Here is a 14,734-nt window from a genome sequence, read left to right on the forward strand (position 1 = left end):
CCCCCTCCCCCTCCCCCTCCCCCTCTCTCTATCTCCATCTCTGTCCCTCTTCTACCCATCCCACCTCTTGGTTTCTCCACCCGCTCCTCGCGTGCTCTCGTGCTGTCTCCTATCCATGGTCTTGCCTCCTCCCTGTCCTCTAGTCAACCTAATCTGGCGCAATCACTGTGTCCTTCTGTCAGTCTCTAACTGATTGACAGCCTGTTCCCTGACCGTCCAGTGAAAGATAATTACCTTTTCAAACACATTGATCATCATGTGGAAGGTTATAAAGATACAAAGCTGAATGCTAGATGTTGGCTCTTGCTGGATGATGTTTTTTGACGGTCAGCTTTATCATTTATTCCTTTTGAGTCCAGACTATCATTAAAGCTAATTATAAACCCCTGTTTGCATGGGGGTGGCCCTGAGTCCATCTGGTGCACCTTTGTGATGAGCTGACACACACAAACTAAAGGACAGAGCCTGCATGGTTCAGCATCTGAACATGAAGAATATTACCCATGGGGTATCCAGACCTGTCTTAATAACTTGGGTATGTGATGATGACTAAGGTGGTTCACTCCAGATGGCAAGTTCAATAGTGTGGCGCTGACCCTCCGGCAGTGTGAGCTGGTGTTGATTGCTGGGGAGGGTGGGAGTGCTGTTTTGTACACTGAGCCAGGAAAGTTCCTGAAGAGGCCCCGTGAAGTTACCTCCTGAAAGGCAGGCTCCTTGTATTAGGAACACAGCTGTGTTTGGGATAGAGGGGAGATTAGTGAGGTTGTTGGATTGCTCATTGAGCTGTGCCAATGGTCTCAGAGGTTGAGAACTCAACGTGTTATGGGTTGGGGCAAATCACAGCTGTAAAGGTCCTTTATATAATGTCTGTGCTGTGGTAGGCCGGGTGAGCAATGTTAGGCTTGTTCTGACCCTGGGAAAGCAAGAAGAAGGGCAGATGGAGAACTGACTAGGACATTAAAGGGTTAAGCTAAGCAGCTCACACAGCCAGTGCCTGTTTGTTCTTAGTTAACATTCTGAAGCATGGTGCTTGGGCACTGGCTCCGCTCCAACCATAATACACTGTGTACTGGGGCTTTGTTCCCCTGTGGGAAGGCCTGGCCTGGGCAAAACAATGAATCCTTTGATTTCTCCTCCCAGTTACCCGCAGAGTAAATTGGAGTTCAGAGGGAAATGATTAAAGGCAGGACCTTAGGGTAGGGTAAGGGAAAGGTTTCCCCCTGACCCCCAGGCACTCACTTCTCTTTCTTCTTGAGGTATGCAATAACAGGTGTGGCTTGCCTGAGAGAAAATGTGTACGGGCATAACTCCCTGCTTTAAGGCTAGGTGACCAGAGCTGTGCGAGGGTGCTCCATGCTTGTCAGCACTTCTCTCCAACAGTGGGCTTGGTGCGATCCTGGGTGAGTGGGTGCAGTGCAGTGCTGTGCCTGAAGCAGCTCAGTGCCATACTCAGCCTTTTCCCTAGGGAAGTGCCATGCTGTCCCCATTGGTTCACACTGGAAAAGAGACCCTGTCTCTAACAGTCTTGGGGTAGTGGAGGGAGGTGAAACTGGGAACTGACCGACTTGTGGTACAGGACCTTAACTGGGGCCCAGAATGGGCTTTTCACAGAGTTCAGAAGGGTTTTGGAGAGCTGTCTGTTGCAGGGGTGTGCAAGTGTTGTTCCCTCAGCTGGGTCTGAATATTCGAATAAGCCCAGGCTCAGATTGTCCAATCGCTCAACACAAGCAGCCCAACTAATGAACATCACCAGTCTGAGCCTGCACCTCCGCACTTCTTCAGTTGAGTCTTTCACCAGTTCAGCTGATGTATTTTTTAAAGACTCGCAGCCTGGAGGCAGAAGTAGCTTTTATTTCTGTGCTTTGAAGCTGCAAGTTCCCTCTGTGCTGTCGCCTGGGAGTTTAGTGGGAGATATCTATTCATTTTCTCTCTGGTGAGAACTTGTAATCGATTATATGAAGGATGTTCGATGGGGATTGATGTGATGTGTTTTAAATGAGCAGAAAGGAAGTCGCATTACCTTGTGTATGTGCTCAATACAGGTCCTGCTTCTCTCGGAAAGGCCCAGACCATCCATTTCCTTCACTCGGCCTTTCATTTTGGAATAAGAGATTGTTGCGTGAGCTCCGAGAGATGGAATGGTTGTGGACAGAGCCTACCCAGGCGGAGTTATCTCTGTCCTGGTAGGCATTGTGTGAGAACATGGATTCTTCAGACCTCTTTTCTGTGCGGGCCCCTTCCCCCACCCTCCACCAGGGACTGACCCACAGGTATAACTGGACCCAAGACCCGTCTGCACCTTTCGAGACTAGACAGTGTGAAAGATGGCAGTCTATTTGATCACATGCTGGTGAGGGCTTCATAATGAGTTCACAATTCCCTGTATGAACCCCATTGCTCAGAACATCCCAGAGGGCCTTGACTACCAGTGAAATGTTGTGGAAATATAGTCACTGTTAGAATGTAGAGCAAGTATAAGTAGTGACTGTGGGATTTTTTTTATTCATTCGTGGATGTGAGTGTCGCTGACAAGAATTTATTGCGGATCCCTAATTGCCCTGGGGAATGAAGCAGCCTCTTGAGCCATTACAATTGTTGGGGTGTGGGGACAGCAGAGGTGGTAGATGGAGCGTCCTTAAAGAGGAGAAATTATCAGGGCTGTGGGGTGTTGAGGAGCTGGGGCGGGGGGGTGTGAGGCCAACTGGGCAGATCTTGCAAAGAGCTGGCAGCGGCTGAGAAAGGAGGAGAGATTGGGGCCACATTACTCAGATTCCCTGTAAGCTCTGTCTTGGATTGGGCTGTGTACCAGATGGAGAGTCCTGTGTTATGGCCTGTAGCTTCATGATATGCGCGTTCTACAGTTACCCACAAGACTCCTTTCCATTGAGAAAAAGAAAGGCAAAGTGAATCCTTGATGGGTGATTTTTAATCAGTTAAAGTGAAGAAAGTAAATATTAAAAAAGGCTGTTACATTTCGTGATGAAGGAGATGTATGACTTCTTGTAAATTAATCAGAAGTTTGGTCTGGTTGCTTTGGGAACGCTCACCACCACCATCTGTCTGGCTTGTGGGGTTGTTTCGCTGATATTTACAGCGGTTCTTAGCAGCATGGCCAGGTCTTCTGTTGTTTTATTGACTGGAGTAAGCTGTCATGTTTACTCCCTGCCACTTGCCAGCTATGCCGAAGAGGCAAGACTAAGAGTATGGGCGGCTGATCTTCCTTACCCAGGCTTCCTCCATAGATAATGAGTACTTGGAGGAAAGTGGCTTCTTTGAGTCTTCTGTTATATCCCACCCTGAACCTCAGGTTACACGGCACCACGCCCCATCCTGCACTGCTGTGCACCCCAGCCTGCACCCTGCACCTCACCCCACACCGGCTATCCAGCGCTGCACTGCACCCCACCCTGCAGTGCTGTGCACCCCACCACAACCCTGCACTTCAGTCCAGCCCTGCATCTCATCCCACACTGTTCTGCAATCCAGCCCAGACTCAACCCCACCCCACTATGTATGGCACCCCAACATTGCATTGGTCTGCACCCCATCTCTCACTCCACCCCGTACCTCAGCCTGCACCCCACCCTTGCGCCGCACACCACCCCTACACTGCTCTGCATCTTACCCCACACTGTACCTCAGTCCGCACCCCACCCTGCACTTCGCCATGTGCCCTCACCCTGTACCCTGGATCTTGCCCCACACGGCCCACCTCTATGTAATGTGATGAGTGAGACAGGGCCAGGTCTGATGCCACCTCCATCACCTTCCTGCTCCAGTGCCACTGCCCTGAGTCTTCACTGGAAATAGGATGGCCATTCAGCCCCTCAAGCCTGTTAGATAGGAACAAGAGGAGGCCACTTAGTTCCTTGATCCCTTTGCACTGGACAGTAGGAGACCATTCAGCCCTCCTGGAGCATATTAGACAGGAACAGGAGGAGGCCATTTAACACTTTGAACCTCTTATGCCATTTGATCAGCTAGCTAATAGTAATTCTGTACCACCACCACGTGCCCCACAATACGCCAGTCTAACTTCTCGATACCTCCAACTGTGTCCCGGCTTCTTCAACAGCCTTTCCAGTTAGAAATTAATAATGTAAAGTTCAAGGTTAGAAATTACTCCCAGGAGATAGAGTCCATTCTTTTCCTTATCTGTCACCCTGCACTCAGACGGTTCCCCAATTTTTATTAAGAAGCTTATACTTACTTTATCTTGAGCAGAGGCTCTCTGTTTATCCTGAGAACACTACTGTGCTCAGTCGCTTTGTAGCCACAGTAATATCCCTGTTTTCCCCGATGTGTTCCTGTTTTGGTTTTTCCTGTATTGTGCACACGACTGATTGCCTTGTGTTTTCTGCAGCACACAGGAGGTCACCCAGACCCTCCGCTCCAGTCAAAGTCGAGCAGCAGGTCCAGCATGCCGCGATGTCGCAACTCCATTGCCACCACCACCGAGGATACTCCGCACATTGGGAACTACCGGCTGCTCAAAACTATTGGCAAAGGCAATTTTGCCAAGGTCAAGCTGGCACGACACGTTCTCACTGGCAAGGAGGTAAGTGACAAGACATACCTCTATGTCCTGCCATTGTGCAAATCCCCCAAACCTGCGCCTCTCTCCCTTTCCCCCATTTTCTTTCACATATGGTGTCTCTTACCCCTGCACTCGCCCGCGCTCTCACCCTCTCTAAAACCCCACCCCCCCAAAAAACCCTTAGCCTTGCCGTCTCTTTATCTGTCACCCCAACCTCTCCCTCTCGCCTCGGCGGGGTGGCTCAGTGGTTAGCACTGCTGCCTGACAGCACCAGGGACCTGGGTTCGAATCCATGCTTGGGTGACTGTCTGTGCGGCGTTTGTGCATTCTCCCCGCGTCTGCATGGGTTTCTTCCGGGTGCTGAAATTATCATTCCCCACTTGTCCTGTAAGATTGAGAATTCCGGAGCTAGTGTTGCAAGAAGGATGGATCATTCCCATTATGCTCTGGCCAGTATTTATCCCTCACCAGTCTCTGATATTCCATTTCTTAGGCCTCAGAGCTCCAAGTCAAAAACCCACCCTCTTCGCAACCATTGCAAGGGGAAGGCGTTTGTTGTGGACTGGTTTTTGCTCTGCTCGCACTTCCAGCTCCTTCCTGGCTTTCTCTGGGTTGGAGTTATTACATTGGCACTTGGTCATTGAGCTGGCTGGGTCAGTGATGATTCAGAGAAGCAGCATATACCATCCAGAATGCACCAGGAGTTGCTGTTGGAAGAGGTGCCTTAGACACATGACACAACATTTTTCCCCATAATTTATAATGCTCATTCAGAACGTATGTAAACACTATTTATTCCAAGTGCTGCCAACCACTTAAGGGACATTATACACCAAAGGCAGACATATTTTTGTAGATCTCTAGTGTGCCTCCTTGACCCCCTGCTGCTGATTCCTGTGGGTTACTGTTCCTGCTGAGCTGAAAACTGCCTCCAATGACACATTGAAGAGCATTGGCTTTCTACTGAGTGCTTGCAGAGGGGACTCCATTTCTGAGCTCCGGGAGAGAGCAAGAGTTCCTGCTCGGAACACTTGTAAAGAAGGGGAAGGGAGTCAGGGAGCGAGAGAGAGGGACAATCCCAGTTCAGAGTAAGGGAGAGTTGAGGAATTCCCAAGCAGCACACTGGGAAAGAGTTGGGGGATTTATGGTTAGCACATCAGAGGAGTGGAAGAGAGAAAAAGTGGTTCCAGGTGCGATTTCGGATGAGGAAAGAGTTGTTGGCGATGAGTGTTGTAGGGCGATTCTCGATTTGAATAATGGCTGAGACAGGGAGGATTTCCCATCAGCGCATTGAGAGGAGGAGCACAGAGATGCATTTCAGAGTGGAGTCTTGGGAGAGACGGAAGTGTTTGTGATCAGGATGTGGAGCCAATTCCCAATCAAAACACTGGGAAGTTGGAGGTGAGCGTGAGGGTTTCTGAACAGCACATTGAGATGAGAGGGGATTTCAGGGGATCATCAGGATTGTGGGCTGATTTCCAATCAGAGCACCCAGAGGGGTGGGGGCTTCCAGCCCAGAGTGTCGGAGGGAGAGGGGGTGAAAATTCCTGATGAGAAGGTGGAAATTCCTAACCAGAGTATGGGACGAAGTGGGTTCCCAATCAGCGTGTTGGGAGTAAGTGGTGATTCCAAACTGAATTGTGGAAGGGCGTAGAAATCCCATTTGGAGTGTAGGAAGGAGATGGTTTCCCGAGATTCCTGGTCGGAAACTAGGGAGGAAGGAGAAGTCCCTGGTCAGAGCTTTGGGAGGGAGTGAAAGTCCTGGATCGGATTGTGGGGTGGAGGTGGTCCTGGATTGGGTCATGGGGAGGGGGCAGCTCTGTATCGAATTGTGGGGCTGGAGAGGACGTTCTGGATTGGTGTGTGTGTGTGTGTGTGTGTGTGTGTGTGTGTGAGGGGTGGAGATCGTTCTGAGTTAGATTGTTGGGGGAGGTTGTTTTCGGTCGTATTGTGGGGGTTGGGGCGGATGTTCTGTGTCGTATTGTGGGGGAGGTTTTGGGTCAGGTTGTGGGGGTCGGGGGGGAGGTTTTGGGTCGGGTTGTGGGGGTCGGGGAGGAGGTTCTGGGTCGGAGTTTTTGGCGTCGGGGTGGAGGTTCGGGGTCGGAGACGAGGTGCAGGGTCGGTTGTGGGGGTCAGGGACGAGGTCCGGGGTCGGGAAGGTGGTGCAGAGTGCGTCCCTGTTGGAGACAGTGGGGTGGAGTTGGTTTTCCCGAACTTTGCTTTGGAAGCAGGTGTGGAAATTCCTAGTAGTATTGTAGGAAGGCGAGAATCCAGATTGAAGCGAAAGAGGGTGGTTGTATTCCTGATTGGAATGTGGAATGGGGTTGATTCCAAAGCGTGTTGGGGGATTTCCCAATTGAATTGTGTGAAAGGTGGAGTCTCCAATTTGGAATTAACAGTATCTTTCTCGTTGCTGCAGGTTGCTGTTAAAATAATTGATAAAACTCAGCTGAACTCTTCCAGTCTGCAAAAGGTAAGACCCAAGTTTCATTTTCTATCAGCTGGGGACAGGAGTGAGAGGGGTTTTTCATCCTATCTTTTGGTTTGGAGTCTGGTCTCTGCTTTGACCTACAGGGAAGTGCAGTGCATGGAGTGAGGATCTGGGAAGGCAGTGACTGCTGAGTATTGCCTGTTGCTGCTGCAGCTGTCTCCAGCCCGGGTGAACAGTGAGCCCGTGTTGGCGTGAGTGATACTGCTGATGTTGGGTTGGGCAGAGACTCTGAGCTGGCTGCCTGTCAGTCTGCACCCCATCAGCTCCTTGTGCTGGTTGCTATGCAGTCAGTGGGAGCTGAACTGTCGACCTGAAATCTGTCGAGTTTTCTGTTCTGGCATCCAATGTAAATGAGCTTGTTATTGCCTTGGGAACAGAGACAGACTCAGCAGAGGTTTTTACTGAATAAAATCTTTGCCCTGCTGAGAAACTAACTGTTATTAAAGCTGTTTAAACTGGTGGACCAAGGTTGAGACTGCCCCGAGGACCTGGGCTAAGAGCGTGTGGTCAGTGATTAATTTTCAGGTTTGACTGGCTGCACTCTAACAAGCAGCCCCTCAGTCTAGTGTTGTTGCAGTCTGTTCGTACCACGTAAAACAGCCTTGTACAACCTTCAGGCATGGGCCGTATTTCAAAGCTTCTCTCACTCAAAGGGACAATGAAAAAATTTCACAACGTTCAGGTTTGGGACGCAGCAAGCGTGAATTTCAGGAGAAAAGTCCCCAGCAATTGATTTATTTTTGAAATCAATTAAAAGGCCAGTAAAAGTGCTAAGGTGCAGAGCTAATTAATAAAATTCTTTTTGTTGTTGTTGATTTTGGTTCAGAAGCAGAGCTGAAAGACCCAGGTCTGACCACTAGGGAAGGGAGATGATAGGGGCTGAGCTCACTCTACTTCTGCCTGTGCCCCTCTGCACATGCACCTCCCGCACCTTGCTCCCTGATGCCCTCTCAATCCCCAATTCCCTCTTCCTCTCCCCCTTTCTCTGCACCCCTGATACCCTCACTCCCCAAAGCCCTCCACCCTCGCTCCCCGACACCCTCTCCCTCCCTGGTTCCCCGATGGCCTCTCACCCTTGCTCCCTGATGCCCCCCACAATGCTGTCTACTTTTAGTGGTGTGTGTGAAGTGCCAGCCCACAACATCAGAAACTGATGCACCAAGTTGGCTAACCCATATTCGCTTAGCCATAATGGCGCATTCTCCATGGCAGTGCCGTTACCAATCAGAGTCCATTTGCCAGCCAGTCAGCACTGTCCTGTTGTGCAGTAGCCCAGATATGGTATCCTTGCACATTGTCCTGATGTATGTAAGATGGAAAGTTTTGTCTCATTGTCTTTTTACACCAAAACCCATGTGATGTCTTTCTGAGTGACTGTTTGTATTATAGAGTTAACAAACATTGCTCTGTACAGAGTGGGAACGCTGTCACTGGTTTACAGAGCCCCCATGTCATTCTGTCAAGGCTGAACGGTGGCAGAGCCCTGCAAGCAATGGCTCTTTGACGGTGCCTGCATCCAGATGGTGTCACTGCTGCTGGGACAGACCAAAGGAAATTGTTAAGGTTCGGTATGAACCTTTTCAATTCTAATACTGCTGAATATTTCCTGTGTTTGGTTGTGTTCAGCCTGAAAATCTCAGCCTCTTAAAACACTTGCAGCCAAATGTCAGCATGCCTTTTGCTGGAACATTACTGGCTTTTCTCAAACTCTCTGCAATCTCACCCTCTCAAAACCTTTGCCCAAGTTTCTCCCTGTCTAGCTCCAGCCCACCTTGTCTCCTTCCTGCTGTCAAGTTCCTTTGGCTATTAACTTTCCTGACTACCTGTTTATTTAGCCACCTTCTTGCTCCTTATCTTTCTGACAGCCCCTGTGATGTGACAATTTTTACGAAAGAAACAATGGCGTAGTGGGAATGTCACCTTTCACCCCCAAGCCAAGCTAACTGTCAGAGGACCAGGCTAGTGCTCTGGAGACACAGCAGCTGGTGGGACATGAGTTCCATTCATAAAATCTGGAATGAAAAGCTAGTTTCAGAGTCGTGGTACCATGCATGAAAATCATCGATTGTCACAAAAACCCACCTGGGTTTGCTGATGTTCCTGTAGGGAAGGAAATCTGCCATCCTTATCTAGTCTGGCCTATATGTGACTCCAGACCCACAGCGACATGGTTAGCTCTAAACTGCTGTCTGAAATGGCCAAGCAAGTACCTCAATTCAAGGGAAGTTTAGGATGGACCACAAATGCAGCAATAAAGAGAGTGTTTTTTGAGTTGTGGCCAAGATGGTTGAGGCTGTCCCTGAGCCAGTGATGTGTAAATGCTTTCACACTGAGCAGTTTATCAGACCTCTTCAGAGGCTGCTTTCAATCAAATCGAGATCACATGTATGAAGCCAGTTGTCTTTCATACAGCCGTCCAGCATAAGAGGCCATTTTCCCATCTTTGAAAGACTGATCCCCACTGGCCCTGTATGTGCCTTGATTTCTGGGGGGCTGATCCCTGGGCCCCTGCACGACCCACTACACTGTTCTTGAATGACAGGACTGCAGTGTACAATTTCTCCCCTGCTCTGTACAAGATGGTTATGTATGCTGGATTACATAGTTGGTGTGCTGTGAGTAGTTGTCAGTTCTGATGAACAGTCACTGGACTTAAAATGTTAGGTCTGTTTTCTCCACACAGATGCTGCTAGACCTGCTGAGTTTCTCCAAAAAATTCTGTTTCTGTATTGAGTGTGCTGGCTGCTTGCAGTTTCACCCTGTCTAATTAACTGGCTTCCGTTTCTGTTTGCCCTGATGATTCTATAGGGACTGAGATAGGGTCCTTTAACTGTTCCCTTCCTTCCACCCCCGCTGCAAGCTGACTGTCAGTGAATTGTCTCTCAGTCAGTTGAGATATTGAAATGCTGCTTGATGCTGCCATGCATTTTGAAACTCTCTTTCCTTGCTCCTCATTTCATCTTTCGGGGTTTTTCTGTTTTTTGCCTGCGTCAACAATGAAGGATTAGTTCGTGGAACCCGTCATAATCATAAGCCTGCTTGGTCTTTCATCCCTTTCCTGGTAATTTCTCTGCCTGCATTGAAGACAGGTGGAGACATGAAGGAGTTAGCTGCTGTCTGCAGCAGTTGTTAATGCTGTAAACTGTTCGGGGTTTCCAAGGCAACCCCGCAACAAAGCCCACTCATCCGCTGAGTTCGCAGCTCGGTTATAATGCTACTTTGTCAGGACCTGCTTTCATTCTTAAAGGGGATGTGTATTCATGCAGCCTCTCAGTCCCACGCATTATGGAGGCAGATAATTGTATCCTTACCATGGAGTGTTTCTGCTTCGTATCCATCCCTCAATATTCTTGGCAGGAGGTGGCCCACCAAATGGCTGTTCTGTGTAGTATTCCAGAGTTTGGTGGTGGGCTGAGATTGTTACCTTGCACTGTGTTGGCGATGGAACTGTCAGGTAGCTCACAGCCCAACTAATGACAGACTCGATTGCCAGGCACTGCCGATACAGCCTGTACAGGTCTGCTCAGAGGGAGAGTAAGAATCCTACTGGGGACATGGGGTAATGCTCCTGGATTCTGTCAAAGGACTGAGTGTGTAAGACAGCAGTTGTGGACAGAATCTGTCTTCAGTACCATTGCTCACCGTGTCAGCCTGTCTAGGGGTAGCTCACTGTCCAGGCCACTGCACAAAGTGTGGCCATTCATATAGTCATATACTTTACACAGTACTGGGACATAGGGGACAACTAATATGAGCATAGCGTTGCAGACAGTTGTGAACTCAGCCCAGTCCGTTACCATAACCAGCCTTCCTTCCATTGATTCCATCTATATGCCTGTTGCCTCATGAAAGCGGCCAACATAATCACAGACCCCTCCCGCCCTCCCACTCTCTTTTCCCCCCTTTTCTATTGGACAGAAGATATAAAAGTTTTAAAATACGTATCAACAGATTCAAGAACAGCTTCTTCCCTGCTGTCATCAGACTTATGAACAGACCTCTCGTATATTAGAGTTGATCTTTCTCTGCACCTTCTCTGTAGCTGTAACACTATACTCTGCATTCTGTTCTATGACTCTGATGTACTTATGTAAGGCATGATTTGCCAGGATAAGCACGCAAAACAATCCTTTTCACTGTGTCTCGGTACATGTGACGATAACAAATCAAAACAAGCCCCACAAATGGCAAAAATCACCAGGTTGTCTTCATTTAGATGTTGGTTAAGGGTTAGGTTTTCATCCGATGACAGTGGGGCGAACTCCTGCTGCTTGTCCTCCACATGAATCTTCTCCATCCGCCTAAGAGGGCGTTCAGGACCTTGGTTTTCTGTCCAGTATGAATGGCAACACTTATGAAGATATGGTTACCAAGCCCAGAAAATTGAACTCCAGTCTCTGGTGTGGTATTTGAATGGGCAGCTTTATGACTTGGGATTGAGTGCTGTCCATCGCTCAGTATTCAACAGGTGGGAGTGGTGCCTTTGGGTGGGCAGAGATGAAACAAAAGAATGAGCCCAAAATGGCAACCATATTTGGCAGACCCAGCACTGTCTCCCGCAGCGGGGTGGAACATGCAGTGTACAATGCTCACTAATCAAAGCAGAAGTTGCTGGAAGATCTCAGCAGGTCTGTCAGCATCTGTGAAGAAAAAAGAGTTAACGTTTCTGGTCCCGTGACCCTTCCTCAGAACAAGAATGAAATGTTAACTCTGATTTTTCTTCACAGATGCTGCCGGACCTGCTGAGATTTTCCAGCAACTTGTATTTTTGTTCCTGATTTACAGCATCTACAGGTTTTTGTTTAGTGTTCATTGCTTATTTGATCCAAGGTCTGGATAGATTCCCAAGTTGTGCGCCTCATGGAGAGGCTTGTTTGCTGGTCATTGATGCCCCAAACCATGTGTGGTTCCTAAAATCATATAACATCTCACAAAATTAGGTCATGATTTTCTAGCTAGTTTGGGATAAAGCTCTCTCCTAACAGGATATGTTTCCAAATCCTTGTTTTTATTCTTTCTCAATGCTGTAGTTTACAGTCTCAAAATACACTAGTGATTATGACATTTCTGTATCATCTAGTCATACCTCGTTTATTGTACACACCCTGCACTGAATCACTTTCTCTGTGAGACTGAGTAAAGGAGAAACTGAACTTGCCTACCTTTAGGAATGCTGTTAAAGTACGTAGGGACAAAAATGAGTGTAAAACGAAAAGGAGTAATGTGATATTACATAAGTGCTGTTGAATAATCTCGACAATCCATCTTTTATCAGTTAGTCCCAAATAAAGCCCGATTGGAAGCAAGGTGAGTTTTGTGAAATAGCATCAAAGTCACCTCTCCCTCCCAAATACTCACCACACATCCTATCTCAGGTTACTCATATTCTGGGTTCTGAAAGAATTCTATTTTATTGTGGTCAAATCAATATTAACTGCTTTCACATCTCTGTAAGAAGCCTGTTTGGTAGACTAACCAATTAGTCAATGAAAGATTCTTCCCAAAGATTAGTTATCGTACATGAAGTTGGGAAAGTATAAAATCATAGAGGTTCTCAAATATGGTCCCTGTGACGTGGGCTTCCTGCTGGGTCTGTTTGTAGGTAGAGCCTGTACGTTCAGTACTCCTCACTTGAAAGGGCTTGGGACTGTTACCCTGTCTCTCGGGATCACTTTGGGGTATTTTGATAGTATGAGCCCCGGTCTGGGAGAAAATGTGAATGAGCATACTGGCAGATGGTTGGAGCCAAGGGCATGTGTGCACTCTTTTCAGTCCTCCTGCTAACTAATGTTATACATTTATAATCTCCTTACAGTATTCGATCTCCATTTTCTCTGAACTACTATAATTGCTGTTTTCAACTTCTGTGTGTGCCAATTATTTATTTGATTTTTCATCTTGCAATATGGAATATTTTGCGCCATCTCCACAACATGGTTAATGTTAAAGAATGGATAGCACCATTGTTTCATCGTTTGTGATCACCTTTACTGAGTGAATGTGAGTTCAACCTCAAACACTTTGCAACTGAGATTAAAATCAATGAAACTCAAACAGTGGAAACAACAGTGCTTTCTGAAGATTAGCAGGAACGTTTATCCGGTCTTTAACTGTTACATGCTGGTAGCTCAGGTCTCGTCATTTCCTTGTATCTTTTTAAAAAAAGAGTATTTTAATTTGACAGAGATAGTAGAAACTGCCGATGCTCGAGAATCTGAGAAAACAAAGTGTAGAGCTGGATGAACACAAGGCCAAGCAGCATCAGAGGAGCAGGAAAGCTGACGTTTCGGGTCGAGACCCTTCACGTGGGAAGCAAGTTATCAAAATACAAGCCCTACCCTCATTCTGTACAAAGTCTCACCATCCATGAATGCCCAGTAGTGCGATGCACTGTCTTAACATCTGTGGCAGGGTTTTCTTTTGTCTGCCTTCTGTAACTAGGCAAAGTGTTGCAACTCTCCTACCTCGCCCTTGCTGCAGTCAATGTTCCCAATTAGATGATTAACAATTGTATTATCCATAGTTACAATTCTCCAGAGTGTCGAGGGCCAGGTCTGCCTAATGAAGACCCAATCTGAAGCAAGTCTACAAGCTCACAGGATATGTTCTCAAATTCTCACAGATAATGGCTCCTTCATGAAAACCCAGTGTGCACCAACACTATGCAGAAAGCATCTCTCTCAAAAGAATCCCTCTTGTCTATCAAGACTCAGAACATTAACTCAGCAGCTTGAGCCTGGCCAACAAACACACTGGAGTAGAAGCAGCCTGCTCTGCCTCTAACAGGAAGCACTGAAACAGCAGTGAGTGTCCCTGTTGCAACACCTCTGGAACATCAACTTACATCAAAGGCAGATCAACAAAATGAAATCCTCTCCCACTCTCCTATAGGGTCAATGGCATCAGGACCTGACACAATCCTGGCACATTTACAGATCTGCTTTCATTCTTTCCAAACTGACGAGCAGCTGATGTTGACAGTGGGGGATTAATGATAGTAATGCCACTGAACATCAAGGGGTGACAGATTTTCTCTTGTGACATTATAGCCATCTCCAATAAATGCCAAGCAATCTCCACCACCAACAAGAACGAATCCAGCCAATGCCATTTGACATGGGCAAAGGCAATGCCAACACCAAATATCCTACTATCAACATCCTAAGGGTTACTGTTGACCAGTATTGACACATGTCAATACTGTGACTACAACAGCAGGTAACAAGCTGGGAATTCTACTGCGATTACCGACTTCCAAACTGTCCAGAGCCTGGCTGCCATTTAACAAGGTACAAGCCAGGAATGTGACGGAATACTATCAAAGTGGCACAGGAGGAGCGTGTTGAGCCCATAACCCAGAGGTCGATGGGTCAGAACCATCCTCTATGACTCTGAGTGCAGCTCCAATTACACCAAAGAAGCTCGACCAATTCAGGACAAAGCAGCCCACTTGATTGATATCCATCCACCAAAATCCTGAAAATCCTCCCTAACAACACTGTGTATACACCTACACTACATGGACTACAGCAGCACAAGGAGGCAACTCAACTTCACCTTCTCAAGGGCAACCAGGAATGGATAATAAATGCTGGCCCAGCGAGCACTGGCCACATTCCATGAAGTAAACTGTCAAATTAAAATAACAAGGTGTACAGTTGGATGAACACAGCAGGCCAAGCAGCATCAAAGGAGCAGGAAGGCTG

At 47.7% G+C, this 14,734-nt stretch overlaps 1 protein-coding gene across 1 annotated transcript; it reads left to right on the forward strand.

Annotated features, from left to right (window-relative positions):
- Positions 1-4,333: 4,333 nt before the first annotated feature.
- On the forward strand, positions 4,334-7,133 carry LOC125487666 (serine/threonine-protein kinase MARK1-like; the record flags this gene model as incomplete). The annotated part of the gene is made up of 2 exons (XM_048619647.1): positions 4,334-4,558; positions 6,957-7,133. Coding segments are annotated over 2 exons (402 nt in total), but the record flags the coding sequence as incomplete, so codon positions are not given.
- Between the last annotated feature and the right edge of the window lie 7,601 nt (positions 7,134-14,734).

The sequence above is a fragment of the Rhincodon typus genome, chromosome 43 (genome assembly GCF_021869965.1).
Source record: "Rhincodon typus isolate 14 chromosome 43, sRhiTyp1.1, whole genome shotgun sequence".
Taxonomy (NCBI): Eukaryota; Metazoa; Chordata; class Chondrichthyes; order Orectolobiformes; family Rhincodontidae; genus Rhincodon; species Rhincodon typus.